General features: G+C 51.2%; 2 protein-coding genes across 2 annotated transcripts; both read right to left on the bottom strand.

The window, feature by feature from the left end:
• Positions 1–3,540: 3,540 nt before the first annotated feature.
• Positions 3,541–6,241, bottom strand: NCLIV_0175a (elongation of very long chain fatty acids 4 protein; the record flags this gene model as incomplete). The annotated part of the gene is made up of 4 exons (XM_003881946.1): positions 3,541–3,877; positions 4,532–4,696; positions 5,169–5,296; positions 6,026–6,241. 4 exons carry the CDS (start codon positions 6,239–6,241, stop codon positions 3,541–3,543), a joined length of 846 nt encoding a protein of 281 aa, XP_003881995.1.
• A 2,372-nt stretch (positions 6,242–8,613) lies between these two features.
• On the bottom strand, positions 8,614–12,699 carry NCLIV_017530 (conserved hypothetical protein; the record flags this gene model as incomplete). Its single annotated transcript, XM_003881945.1, has 5 exons — positions 8,614–9,836; positions 10,357–10,570; positions 11,918–11,958; positions 12,326–12,456; positions 12,584–12,699. 5 exons carry the CDS (start codon positions 12,697–12,699, stop codon positions 8,614–8,616), a joined length of 1,725 nt encoding a protein of 574 aa, XP_003881994.1.
• Positions 12,700–15,228: the final 2,529 nt, after the last annotated feature.

The raw sequence follows: 15,228 nt of genomic DNA, 5'->3' as shown, positions 1-15,228 counted from the left end.
TGAAGGCGCGTTGCTATTCTGAGAGAGACATGACTTGTTCGAGAGGGGTCAGGCGCTTGTGTGGTCACTGTACAACCAGAATACCCACTCATAGGCCGCCTACACTCGGCATTGCTCTCCCGCTGCAATCGAGATGCATTCCTTTGCCGGATGCAAGTACATGGATGACGCCTGTGTCGGTCTCCCAACGCGACGCCGGCTCCCTCTGCTTATTTCAGGTCCTCAGCTCGAGTATCCATGGTCAGTGGGCTTGTCCAACACTTTGTTTGCTTCTTTCGTGTCCCACATTCTCTAAACCAGTTTGTCAAACGCGTCTTAAAATGCCATGTGCTCGTGACGGTCGCGGCCGCGGACACGGGACAACCATCTTCTGCGGTGCCTCAGTGTGGTATTATTGGTTGTTGTTGGCTTGGAGAATGACGCTTGACCGGTTACTATCATTGCGTAAGGGGAGACCTGATTCGAGGCGTCGTTTTATATTGTACCGGATCGATCCCTGCAGCAATGTAGTCCCTCCGACAGTTAAATAAGACTTCGAGAGAGAGCCTTTTCTGTCTCTCGGATGCCATTTGTGGTGCAATGTGGTCTCCGACTGTGCCGTTCGCCTCCTTTACAGCTTCGTAGACTGCATAGTGTCCCTACATGACGCAGATGATTTCTCGAGATCGCTGACTTGTCGGCCGTGTCAGGAAACAGTGTGCATATGCCCCTATACAGAGATGCGCGCGAAGGAATCCATGCAGTCGATCTTTCTTTTCGAAACACGTATGCTACCACTGCCTGCTGTTGCAAGACAGTGGCACCGGACCACAGCGCATCATTTGCAATACGTTTCCTCGATAGTTAGACACAGCAGTTTTTTTATTCGCACACATCTCTCTTCGGTGCTCCCTTTCCACGAACGTGGTCCTGAAACAGGCGGAAGCAAACGAGAACAGAGGAGGCACATGGTGTTCGAGTATGAATCCTCTGTCATGTGCGATGGTCGGACTAGTATTCTCTAAACTGTTCTCCCATGCAACTGCGTGCCGGTAATTTTCGCAGGTTCAAGAGTACAAATATCTATTCTTTAAGATCTATATATATGCGCATATATGTGTGTTTAGACATACAAGCACATTATCGATATAAAGATGCACTTTTTTGTGCTTAGATACAAACAACTCATATACATTCACTGACACCACACAAAATGGGTGTTTCAGCCTTGCAGGCCAAGCGTTTCGAGCACCCAAGGAAGAACACTCCGAGCGGCGCAAACTGTCTGCCAAGCCTGTCCCCGAAGCTGGCACGAGAACCCCATATGTTCTTCGGCAGTCAGGTGTGACTACACTGCGCTTCGAACGAAGCAGCCTCGCGCCCACTCCTGCTACCCTCCATAAGTGGAATTATAGAGATCTCCATTCCTATGAACAGTGGATCTGAAGAATCGACACGAATCCTTCGTATAAAACTTCCTTTCATCAAGCATAACATTGTCCAGGATAAATCATGGGCTGGAGAAATGCAGCCATTCCGGGTCTCTCCAGCATCTTTTAAAAGGCCTTGGCCCTTGCCGACAGCAGTCCCTTATATGTTACCCGAAAACAGGGGCCGCATCCTTGACGTGGTCCAGGCGGCACCTCAATACCTTCAAGCACTGTCCCTTTGCGTCTGCAGGGGCTTCACATCGCCTCCCACTCTGGTGGGGCAGGGAGTCCGTCTCTCGCCGGATAGGCAACTGCCTTTCTCCCCATATACACAAGTATATATATATATATATATACATACATACGCAGCGAGTATATATATATATATATATATATATATATATATATATATATATATATATACACGCAGCGATATACTGAGAGGTTTTCTGTGTGGTTTTTAGATTTTTGTTGAATCAGGTAGGACAGAAACTGCTGACCACAGCGCCTTAGTATAGTTCCTTCCTTTGTAGGCGAAGAATCCGATTGAGACGGTGACCGCTAAGGAAAGTAGTAGACGTGGGAAACCGTTGCACGTCTTGAAACTAATGTGGCTAGACAGCCGTGGATACGGCACCTGCTGACCACGTATTTGCAACCATTCAGGATAACAAAATGGCATTCTTTCAAATGACTTTGGCAGTTGACAGAGTCGTCGACTCCTTTGAAGATGCAGCAATGCAATCCGGTTACAATCTCTGTTGTGGAGCCATCTAGCTCCCAGTATTCTTCCACACACCGGTCAGGTTTCTCTGTCTAAACAATTGTAACGTGGTAGAGCACGAAGTGTTCCCTTAGCAGATGCACAGGAAATTTGCGACAAGTCCGTCAGAACCACGCTGATAACTAGGACGCAGCTGCTACACACCATGAAGGGACAGTGGGTGCAAGGCGCAAGGGACTGAAACGTTCCTCGTTTTCTTCGGGAGAACCCTCCGGGAAAAAGCACGAGCGGAACCCTTCCCCCCTGGCCTGCCATACAGCGACAAAGCCGCTCTCCCGTCAGCAAGATTTATTATTGCAGAATGATTCTGCAGACGTTTTTGTCCGTGCCCCTCCTCCTGTCACGTGGGAAACATCACATTTCACGCAAATGAGGAAAGGTTCCTCGCCCCCTTTGACCGCCCCGGCCACCCCCCTCACATATATCATGCCGGCATCCTTTTTCTCCACTATCTCAATGAGTTACGTTTACACATGACAGTCAGTCACTACAAAAAGTACTTCAAAAATCTGCAAGCAGGAACGGCTTGTCGTGCTTTTGCCTCAACGAGGAGGTGTAAGAACCAGTTGCCACGGCTTCTGCTTTGCATCCAATGAGCCACGAGCGGCTGGCAATGCCGAGCTCTGTCCCACGACGGGGGGAATCGGACGCGCCTGGCGGGTCCATCAAAGAAATCTCGCTGTCTCCTCTGGGCTCAGGATGGAAACAAGTACTTTAATAACCACCCAGGAAACAATAGGATTGCACTGCTAGGTTACAGCAGCGCTCCAAGCCATTCTAAGGCCCAAGACGGGGCGGACGGTCGGTTGCCTACCAGGATGCATCGTCCTGACATTTATCTGTCTCACCTCGGACAAGAGAACGTTTCAATTGTTGAATGGAAAAACCAGAAAACAAACCAACAATTCCTTGCCTTTCTCCGCGAAGCCTTCGCCAATGAAGAAAACAACTGTCTGCACACTCCCGTATTTTTGATTGCCGGAGCACCCCAAGTGCCACACTGAAGCTTGCTATCGAACGAAACAAGGTCCACACTATTTTTGCGTCTGCAGAAAAGTGTCTATGCCACCGTAAAGCACCACGCCGCAAGAGAAATGGCTCCTTTCTGAATTTGAATGGGGAATACCCAAAGAAAACGAACAAAGCAACACAATCCATAATGGAAATGAAATTACAGAGCTCTTGGCACGGTACGCTTTGGTACGCATACAAAACACGAAGCTGCAGACTAGAAGATAGCAAACAAGTTCTGAGGCCTTGAAATGGGGCGACCTCCGATCTTCAGACAGCACATCCTTGTGCCCCTGCACACTTCCTCTGTCTCTAAAATTGTTAAAATGGTGCGAATCAATCTGTCTTCCGCGCCCCTCCCCGCGGCGAAGCACCTACGACCCGAGCACTCTGACTTGAGCCTTCCTTGCCCGCTTTCTTATGGCCATAAGTACGCTTCGCGAATCGATCAAACAAGACGTACATTGAAACAATGTAGACCATGTACACCACCGCAATCCTAATGGGATACTCGCAGTCTTGATAGAAGCACATATGATAAAATCCCTGGCCAAGCATCCCTAAAAACTGTGTCATCTGCAGTCGCGTAATAAACGGTTTGATATGTCTGGCCACTCCGATGTTTAGGGAGGCCATCAGGTAGTACGTGTACATCACCACGTGGATCGAGCCGCTGCGACACAAACACAAACACACACGGCCGCAGAAGGACTCTTTGCTGGGGCATACAAGGTTAAAAGCGAGGGGTACAGCATTATGGTGAGTGAAACAGTCCGCCGCTTCCTTTTAAAACATTTCACGAATTACGGCCACAGCCTCACGAATTTCTGTGCCATCACCGACCTTCCGGGGCTGTCCACAGAGCTGGGTCAGGAATGCACAGAGAAACGCCACGGTGAACGAACGTTCCTAAGTGAACCTGTTTTCAACAGAGACTGGAGAGCAACGCCCCGACATCGCAGGGTGTTGCGACGGTCACTGAAGCTCTTCCCGTGGTATGTAAACAGAGTAGTACTCGCCACTGTTAGCGCAGCATAGTTGCGATAATTTTCTCGAAACCGGCTAGGGGGAAGGGAACTGTGTTGTTCCTCATAGATCGCAGAATCCGACGGGTGACGGAGATATGGAAACTGCATATACAGCTTCTGGTGGAACACGGCTAAAAAATCATCCCCCTGCAGCTGGGGACGCCTCGGAGTGAGAACAACGCGGCCCGCGTCTCCGTAACAACGGATGGATTCTGTCACTAGGTCAAAGGCAGCGACAGAGCCCATCAGATATGTGATACCAGTCCACTTGATGGCCCGCATGTGGCCAGTCGACTCACTTGGCGATGACAGCAAAGTAGATGTCCCCGTCGTAGCCGACGCTCGCATTCACCCACATCATGTACAAGATCGATGCGTGGTGGTAGATGTGCAGGAACGAGAACTGAGCCCATTTCCCTCGAAACACAATGAATACTGTGTCTAGCAAGTCGACCACCTTCGTCCTGCAAAGGGCGCACATCTCACCACGACTCTCGGTATGCAAAGCCTGTGGGAAGGCCAGAGCTGACTAAAGGCATCTAAAGGTGTTGGAGGTCCGTGTCGTCTCGGGATTACAACGCATTGCCATGGCGAGAAACCCCCGGCAAACTGTGCCGACACAGCTGAAACGGCCTTGGCAGCAGGTCCACCGGACGTGAACGGTTTGCTCGCCAGCGCATAGTCACGCTCTCGATTCCTGGCCCAAAGAACAAAACAACGCTTTCAGGTTCCCTTGCTTCCAGTGAGAGAGTGCATTCAGAACGGGTTGTCTCGGTGCAGGTGCCAGCTTCCACATCCCTCTGTGGGTCCGCTACACACTGCGGCTGAGGCGAAAATGAAGACCCGATAAAGCATCTGGTCTCCAGCCCGTGCGGATTTATGCAGCTTCGAACTCTGTCAATGAAGGTGGCGCCGTTTTCCGCAAGAGTGTCTTACAAGTAGAACAGCCAAACAACCTCCGCCATGTTCTCTCGTGTGGGGTCGAACTTGTTGAATACGAGCGAGTAGCCCTCTGCTATGTACACAGACATGGCCTTGTACACGACGTAGGAGCAAGTCACGACCTGCACACAGCCACGCACACACACGGGGGCGACAAGACCCATCGTACCGGATGGTTTCCCAAACTGCAGGGGCGTTCCCTATGTGTGGCACGAAGCCTAGGATGAGTGCTTGGAAAAGGCAACATCCTAGTCAAGCACCCAGTGCTGGACACAAGAGTCTGCCAGCCCTCTGGGAGCGTGCGGTGCACCTGCAGGTCATCCAGCGTGTGAGACGAGGAACGTTCCTGACAACTTTCGAGAAGGTACGGCAGCCCCCACCACGTCCAAACGCTTGGCACCGCCGAAACCAGACAAACACGGAAGATCGGATTGCCGTGAAGAGATAGCATGTGGGGCGATCGACGCTCTGTGCCGTATTGCCTTGTGCCGCAGAGCACTGGGGTCGAATGCATGTATGCAGACAGAGGCGTGCGGAGAATGTTCCCCACGTGGCTTTGCCATCACCTTCCACTCGCTGCAACTTAGCCAAGCTTCTCCAGGTAACTGTTCAGCCTTCTGTGGAGGTTTCAACGGCAGATCTGGCAAATATCTCCCGGCGCATGGACTTAACAGCTGGGTTTGTCCGAGAGGCCACGTGACTACCCGCGTGCAGCGAAGACCGTGAGCTGAATGGAATTTGGACATCCGAATGCCAGTGGTACCCAACAGAAACAACGATCTGCGAAAAGGTAGTGAATGAGAGTCTCAAAACCTTTCCTCTAGGGCAAATTGCTCCTCAGTGTCACGTACCTGGAAGATGTTGTAGACAATTTGAAGGAGCAAAATAAAACTCATTTTCTCTGCCAGAGTCGGCCGCGAGGGCACCTCATGGCCTCGTTTCACTGGCTGAGGAACATCATACTTTGCAGAGCTTCCACTCTGTTCCTTCCTACTAGAAAAGAATCTGATGCCTGCGGCGCCGGCAACAAACGTGAGGTACGTGAGAGTCACGATGACTAAGTCCATTGGCCGCATAAAAGGCCACGAGGCGGAAACCCGCTGGGAAACTGGAAGAGTAGGATTATAAAAGTCCAGTAATGACGAAAGGGCCCGATCTGATGCCTCCAAGAAAGGGCCGACATGTGCTTGCGAAAGGAGGAACTGTCGGTAATGCTGGTAGCTGTTTGTGAACAGCTGAATCAGTGGCTCGTCAACAATTGTGGGCGCCATTTTCGTGCTTGCCATGTCGTGCGGACTGGGACTGTTGTACACGTCTGATGTGTGTAGACAAAAAACCAGCCCAACATGTGCGCAAACTTTCGCACACTTCTTCGGGGGAGAGCCACGACACCCGGAATTGGAGGCCCCGGGAAAAGCACAGGCGGGCGATTCTTACGAGCGGACTGCGAGGACTACAAACTGTATAACCGGAAGGAATACCGGGTACCCGGCAAAGGGAAAGATATGACAACAGCAAAAAAGCCCTTTCATTCACATTCACGACACAGAAGGGATGAAAAGTAGTCCAAAAACCCATCACACCCCAGTATAAATCGACCAAACACCCCTGGTAGTCCCACCACAGCGTTGGTAATGCTCCACGGTTTCGCACACTGTTCACACGGTAAACCGACTGCTCGCACAGCCGGTGCAGCAGACGCAGAGACGCTCAGAGCCTGCTGGACCCAACTCGGGCCGCGCTAGCTCTCCGGGAAAGGTACTCGGTCGTACAAACCCACCATTTGGACGGTTCTTTTTCTGCAGGTCACTCTGGTTAAACAGCGTCGTCTTCTGACGCATGCCACTGCTGGCCCGTCGAGGTGCAGTATAGAAAAATGGGACACGACTAGTGTTACCCGTTTTAAATGTTTTTTTGAACTGAGGGACAGATTAAAATACGGGAAAACGTTTCGGGCCGACAGACACCATCGAAACAGGGGGCGACTTGCCACAGTGTTCGCCCGCGGCCAAGTCAGAGGTGATTATCTTCTTTGCTAGCACACTAGTGTAATGTGCGTTGCGGACTGAGTCATTTGAGGGATGGACAACGTGGCCACCGAAGGAACTTCTCGAATTGTTCAGCCCGACTGAAAAGGCTTCCTTTCTCCGAGGACTTCTAGTGCTGCAGTTCCCCGCTTGGTAACTGCAAATCTTCCCTGCTCCTGTCCCGTGGGCCAGCAACGGTCACCAGGAGTTTGAATTCTTCATTGAAAGCCCTTCCATCCAATACAGCCACACTCGCAGGTCGGTGTCATCCTGTGAGGCTTCCGCTACGTGTCGAGGCTGCCAGCACGAAAGCCATGACAGTGACACGGGCGCGTAGCCGTACAAGTGGCGCCTTCTTTGCGTTTTGCGTGCTGTGTGTATGTGGGGACGTTCTCCCATTTACAATGCCCTAAATGCAGCTTGCAGGTGATCATCTCCTGTACGCGAATACACGCGTTTACCAGCGATTGTCTGAAGGGGGCGCGCAAGCGGATCCCAAACATGAAGTGGATTGGCTGCAAGAGCGATGCACTCAACGCCAGTGATTTCCACGAAACTTAGGACCGACACTCCAACTCTTCTATCGAAGACAAGCGCTCGACTAGACATAGCGCGTTAGTAAACTGTGTGGGTTGTTGGACTTTACGTGAAACTGGATACTCATCGAGTTCTCGGAGCTAAATCGGCCGGTGGCCAGGGAAAGGCGCCAATCGGCTGGTTGTTTGCGCCCCCAACTGTTGTGGTAGCAAGCGCTGTAGTGCAGCTTATTGTCCCGGGATCCAGTGAATGTGGAACAGACGTTTCGAGTCTCTGTCTTCTAACTACGCAAACCACACAGGATCGCTTGTGCATGCATATATCTAAAATTCCCGCCCAAAGAGAATGTCCTTGGAAGTAACATTCTCACACAAGTTACTATAACTAGGGAATAACCCTGCGATGTGCAGCGCACGGACGAGGGAAGCCTCGCTCGCGACTGGTGGCTGACACAAGGGACACCCGCGGCATTTTGTGAGCCTAGGTGGGGCATGATCACACAGTTAGCCAGAGCGAGTGACGTGCACGGCGTTTTTTTCATGCTTGACTGCAGTGCAATCGAAGTCGTAGCCAGTATGGTAACAAAGAGGAGACAAACCCGAGAGAAAGTGTGGACGATGGGGACAACAACAGTGGTATTCATTTGGCAGCACTGGGTGTTTTTCACCCAGTGGTCTGGTCAAATTGCCTACTTCGGCACCAGACTACGGCAGTTTTGCGTAAGAAGACATCGCTCTTCGGAAACGCAGCGTGTATCCCGGAAGCAGAACAAGGAGGACGAAGCTAATGTGTGTATTGTGAAGAGGAAGCATTGCCTTTTTCTTGCCTTGTTTTTCTAGCAAGCAGCTATTTTGTCCCAAGTCTGCTCTAAACGGTCACACCATTGCCTCGATGCGCTCACGTACTTGACCAGCTTGAAAACCCTTAATATTCCTTAGTTCTGTGCAACTGTTGCTGTAGGAAATCCCTAGAGTCTTTTTGGTACGCATCCGCGCTATTGATATTGAATCGCTGCAGGCGGCGAATCTTTGAATGCTTGGTGGTCTTGTTGAACCACTGCCCAGGGAAACCTTTGTCGTTAAATCAGAAGCTCTAAGACGTTGTTCTCCCCTGCTTGGCTCCGAACTGCCTGGAGGACTAAAGGACGAGTTTCGCAGGGGGGTATCGCAGGCGAATCTAACGCGTTGAGACAGCGTCACACTCCCGTTTCCTGCTCTTGGAACGGTGGGTCTTCCGAGATCAGCTCCGATACACCCGAATGTTGGTTGCACAAGCGTCGGCCTCGCAGTTTTGGTTGTATTCCGCTGCTTTTTCCGTCGTTCTACTGCCGAAGAATCAGGAGCCAGGATTTTTGGCAGTGACACCGCGCTGTCCCGTTTTTTCTGCTGCTGGAGGGCGGCCTTTGTTCGAGTCACTGCCCACCGAGAAGACGAATTCCTACCCGGTGATGCCTCTTCGGCACTTTTGCTACGTTTTCTGTTGTTTTTTTGCGTCAACCAGGACGTTCGCGAGAGCTTATTGTGCGAAACAACCACTCTTCTTTGCCCGGGCATGTTACCCGACTCCGACGGTAGTGGTATTCTGTCGCTCGCGGAGCTGTGCGAAAGTGTGGCTGTCTTGACGGACCCCACAGGACTATGCAGCAGTCGCTGTTGCTGCGAGGAGTAGCCGAAATGCAACTGTGACCCCTGGGTGCACTGCCGTCCACTGACAGAGGTTTGATACACGGAAGTGCTAAGCGTTGAGGTGTTGCAGGTTTGCGGACGCGAGCGGTGATTTCCTCCATTCATCTTAATAAAGACAAACTCGACCACGTCCTCCCCTGCAACCACCGAAGGGACTTCGACCTCCACAGAAAGCGGCTGCCGCACGACCAAGGGAGGTTGAGGACTGCTCCTGCCACTGTCTCCAGCTGCAGTTTCAGACCGATCCCCTTTGCTAATGACAAAGCCAGGACTACCGGCAACACGGGCCGCAGATGGTGATCGTGACGTAGCCACCAGCGTCGCCGTTTTACACGTCTCCAGAGGTCCTACACGGGGCGAGCTCCGGCTGGAGAATAATTTTGTCAAGGACCAGGGCAGTGCCGAACGCTGGCCTATAGCTTGGGGGGGGGGGTGGGGCAGAAACAGGATTTCAAAGGCGATGACAACTAATTCAAGGAAAGGAATATATCGTAGTGGTGACAGCGCCCTCCAGACGCTCTTGTCCTCTGTCGGCGTACGTGAGATCTAAAAGAACGAGAGCGGAGGGAGGACGAAAGGCAACTCCTGAGCCGCGCGCGCCTCTACCGACGAAGGACAGGCGAGGCATACGGATACCAACTGTCCTCTCGCGCTTCTTTTCACTGGGTCACCTACCACGAAATCCCTTAGTATACAGAGAAGAAGCTAGATTGACAACTCTGTTCGTGGCATTTTGGAACACGAACAGGACGATCAATGAGACGGTTTCTCGAACAGGCCTTCCATCGTTGTGGCCAGGATCAATTATTTACTGACTCACCACGTACACGTTTCGGCTCTCACTCGTTCCTGCAGTGGGCCACGACTGTGGCATGCAAAATAGACTGTATCGATTAGTCGCTTGGCGGCACAGTCCACCTGCGTCGTTGTTACCTCGTCTTCGTGTCTTCTCTCGTTCGGCGTCCGCATCTTTGATTATAGCTTTGTATTTACGCGCCAGCTCTCCTATCTGTTTTAGGCACTCTTTCGCTTGCAGAACATCAAGGAACCGGGCTGGGGGCAACGCGGCATCTTTCGGGGTAGAGGAGGTTGGACTCGGCTCCTCCTGGTTGTAAACCTTTGGCGCGAAGCGCGATTGGTGGAGGCGCTGAACGCCACATGCAGAGTGGCAAAAACAATCACTCTTTCCTCAAAATTACCATGTTACGCACTGGGCGTTGTTGTTTCCACAGACGCTCTCCGATTTTTCTGATAACTTTTGGGGATTTGGAGATGCTCATTGTGTCGCGGCCTGCACTGCCAGAACGTGTGTGTGGCTTGTAGCTTGTTGGGAGAAGCGACAAACTCTCCTTTGCACCTGTAACGAGCTACAGCTTGCATATGCGCCTCAACACATATGATCCCGAGATCTCTGCTTGGTGCGAGGCACGTGGCACTGCCTGTATTGTTCCGACTGGCCTCTCGAGCTCGTCCTCATAATCAGGCGTGTCGTAGGGGCAACACTCTTGTCAGTTACACATTGTTTTGGACACTGCACACAGCCTTACCAGAGAGATCGGATAGCAGTTATCATCGAGCTTAGACACACAAAATAGTACCTTAAACGTTTTTCGTGTACGCCGAAGGAACAATTCCATCTTTCGGTGCCTGGAATACTTTTCGCTGGTACGCTATCAGACTGAACCGGTTCAACATGACGCATCTTGCGGTACTCTCCGCATTAGTGGCTTGACGAGGCCATTTCCCCGTGTGCCCATACTGTGTAGAGTCGTTTTTCGTAGCTCGCACCGTGTGCAGAACTTGCACATTTGCGCAGATGGCTCCTATCGCAGCTGTGTCAGTGGAGACCTTCTCTGTTTCAGAAGCCAGTGCCTGTTCGAGCTCTTGCCGAGTTTGCCGGAGGCCGTCTACTTCGTTTTGAAGCTCGCCTAGCATAGCAGGATCCATGCCAACAGGGTGACGGCCCTCCTGCATATACAGGATGGTGCCCGTTGCTACCTTATTTACAGGACTGGCAGGTTTCTCACGATTTTGCACTGTTCAAATGACATGCAAGCTATCTGAACACTACGTCTAGTGATGACCGTTGAGCTGCCACGTCGAAGAACCCCCTCTTTTCCACTCGTCTACCGTACTGAGTTGGCGGGACATGCTGCTAGCTCTTGGGACAGCGGCTCGGCCACTGCTATGAGCGAAAATCCTGGTATTGTCAGGTGTTTACGCGCTTATGTTTAACATCGTTAGCTGTGCGGGTATTTGTTGCACGTCCGCATGGTCGAATCTACGACGGCAGGCGCTGTGTTTCATAAGCAACAAAATTTGACCTCAAGTTGCAACCCGTGTCCGTATTGTTTGGTAGTCCTGGTAGCGCTGAAAAATGCCCTTAATACTTTCGAGACCTTGTCCAAGGAAATATCAGCGGGCTTTGGAAAGACAAGGGGAATGACGGACTTGATCGAGAAGTCATGTGCAGGACAACGTTCGAGGCATCCACCTGCCGTGCCTTGCTCTCGAGGCGTCTTTGCTCCAGCCGATCTAAGCCAGTCAGAACGTAAGATTCCGCAGGAGACAACAGCAAAATCCACGTCTCTTTCCCAGTGGCATGAATAATTGAGGGTTGATCCTGTCCCTGAGAAAGAGAGGAAAGAATCCAAGATTATGCTAGTCTCAGAGTCCATGTTTGCCATTTGGACCAGGCATTGATGGTCCAGATCGTCAAAAAAAAGTTGAGAGTTATTTCCCCGTATAACTGTGCCGAGGATCAGCTGGAGCAACGAGGATGTCTCCGTAGATGACTCGTCCCAAAAAAATAAATTCTTGAAATACCAGCATAATGCCGCGTCAACAGAGGGTTACCGATTTGAAGAATCGATTGCCCAGAAGATGAGAAAGCTTCGCTCACCCACAGCGTCGCTGAGTTGTCTCTTCAGCTCCTCGTTGGTACTCTGCAGTGTTACCATTCGTCTCATCAAGCTCTCTCCTGAGCCTTCAGCTGTCTCTCCCAAGAGCTCTGATACGGCTTCAACATACTTTCTGCCAGCACAAAGCCGTTCCGAAGCATCGAAATGGGTGAAATGGCAATTCTTCACATCCATTGTACTTGTTCTGCAATGCTCCCCGTTCCTATTAACGTGGACAGATTTTCTGCTTGGTAACTCACTTGACAGGGGCCAGTTTCCGTGCCGCATGCTGAACGCGGCGACAGTGGGCCTCCATCTGGGCAGCTCTCGCGCTCAAGAGGGCGATCTTTTCTTCCGCTTGCCGAATGGTCAACATGTTCGTTGTAGATACTTTCGAGCTCTCTTGTGCCTTCTCAATGTTCCGTTGTAGGAGCCGGCTACGAGCCAAAATCAGCTGAACGACGAAACAACGACCGACAGTGTAAACGCATAGGCACGAATTAAAATTTTTTTCGGGTAGCCGCCGCCTTCTGCAGTGGTGACGCCCTCGGACCTAGTCATGGCTTTTAGTGGCCGACGACCTCTTGTTCCGGTGCTCAACCTATTTGCTAACATTGAGCGGTCCGTCAAGAAAACAGGCTTTCGTCCCCAATCATAACTGTCTTATGTTGGCTGAGGAGCCATCGTGACGCACTAACAGAACGGCGCCAGCAATTTCCCCTTCAGTTTGATGGATGGCGAACTTGCATGTAGGATGTCTGCTACCAGCGTCCCTGCAGCCGGTTCTTGTTTCTGCTGTTGATGGTTGCAGACCACTGTCACGCTAACTGTTGCACCCACCTGCTTGAACCGGTCACGCCGGGCCTCCAGCACCTCCCTGTGTTTATTGCAGGCATCCATGCGACCAAGGAAGTCGGCCTTCGTCTTGGTAAGCAGCCGCTGGACGTTGTCGAACTCCCGCTCCTTGACAGACACGAGGAAAGCAAATGATTCTCCAGCTGCGCAGTGGCATTGAAGAGCGACACCGCTGGTCTCCGGTTTGCGGGGAATGAGATGCAAGTTGGCCCGACAAGAAATGACAGTGGACGAAGCACCTGCATCGGCGGCGCTACTGCCCGCAACTGCACAGCATGTCTGCTGTCAATTCAGCTTAGAAAAGGGTTTAGAAGACGGAAAGGAGACGTCTTATTCTCACATCTCACGGACTGCACGGACGAATGTATTATCTTGAAGCTGACGTTTTACGCTGATGCCGCCACGAGTTGGGTTGTCTTCCGGGGACATACCCATGGAAGTCAGCTTTTACTTTAGGCTAACAAATGTTTCTTCGTGTGGAGTGCTCCGAAGGGCCACACCCCGGCACTATCCAAAACAATCTCCGACTGATTTGAGAACAATTTCGAGAACACACTAGACGCGCATGAAGGCAGTAAAAGTGCTGCTTCAAGGGGCAAAAATCTAGAGGTCAAATGCAGCGGTTGTTGCAGGCTCCTACAGGGAAACTCGCATGTACGACTGTTTTTGCGTGCGGTGCTCACAGAAAGTACCGAGCCCAGAAATAACGTTGCAACTACAGAGAAGAGACAGTCATACACGCTGATTTCAACTCGGTGGCTGTAAGGGTCAAGAGCGTATTATGTGAAAATTCAGTCAGTAGAGAGGTTGAACCTACGGAAACACAGGATAGACGAATGGAGTTATACCAAAACTGGAGCATCAGAAAATCGTAGATGCATGCCCCGTAAGAATTAGTTTTCAGTTGGGTTTAGGATCGGAAAGCAATACCTTTGAGCATTTCCAGTTTTGCTTTCATTGCTTCGATGTTCCTGTCGAGTTTCGTCTTTTTCACTGCTGTTCGGCACTCCCCATCAGGCGTGCTGCTGCCAGGTGAGGAGAGTGTTGCTTCGCTTGCTGATGGTCTGATGATAGCCCAAGAAGTGTTTTGAACATTCCATTTTGCCACCGTCGCAAGCCTTGGCGACGACACGTCTTCAGTTGCCCCTCCATGAGGCTGCGTGAGGAACGCAGGAGCGAAGTCTTCGTGGTGCCCTCCCAGTTCTGTGGCTGACTGTGATGTCTGAAGTCTACAAGGGATATGCATTGACAGCAGCGGCTGTCGCCGCCGGAATCGTGCCTGCTTCGACGGTTCATTTATCAAATTTTGCTGGCGAGCAGCCTCGAGTTTCTTCTCTTGAAGATGATTGAATTTCTGGATCTGGTCTAGCTCTCGGAGTTTCTCGACTGCCAGCGTCGCTCGACTGACACGCCGCATTTTGCAGACCACTAACAGTTGTAAGAGAGCTGTCTGTGGTACAGGTTAGGCGAAATCGAACCGATTCAACATTAGGCGGTTGTCGCTCCAGAACCAATATAGTCACGTCTGGCAAGGACCCCAGTCATGAGCCACGTACGTATGGTCATGCGTAATATATGCGTAATAACGGTTGGAAGCGAATTCGGCGCTGGCCAAAGCAGAACCAACGAACATGACCGATATACTTGTTTTGCCCAGCGTAAAAGTTCTCGATAGTGAAGCGGTAAATATATGAACCAGTTCATTCTATCTGCCCCACACATGAATGTGTCGGTACAAGATAACTGAAGTTGTTTATTCAAGTCCCTGGTAGACTACATTTCCTTCAGCAAGAGCAAAGACGTAAAATTACAGATATAGGATGTATGGCAATTCTTGGATCTACAATACATGAAACTGTCGAATAATAGAAACAGTGTTGACTGGGGGGGTGTATGTCAACTCATGAATTGACGACTATGTCCAGATGAGGCTCAGTTCGCGCTCCTCTGGAACGAAAGCGTCCTCTCTGCTCAAGTGCTGTCGTAGATGGTTCGGACCCCACACGGTGATCGAGATGGACGGACAACTCGGTACTTGTTCAGATTGGTC

This window comes from Neospora caninum, chromosome VI (assembly GCF_000208865.1).
Source record: "Neospora caninum Liverpool complete genome, chromosome VI".
NCBI classification, from domain to species: domain Eukaryota; phylum Apicomplexa; class Conoidasida; order Eucoccidiorida; family Sarcocystidae; genus Neospora; species Neospora caninum.
This window is presented reverse-complemented; position numbering and strand designations above follow the sequence as displayed.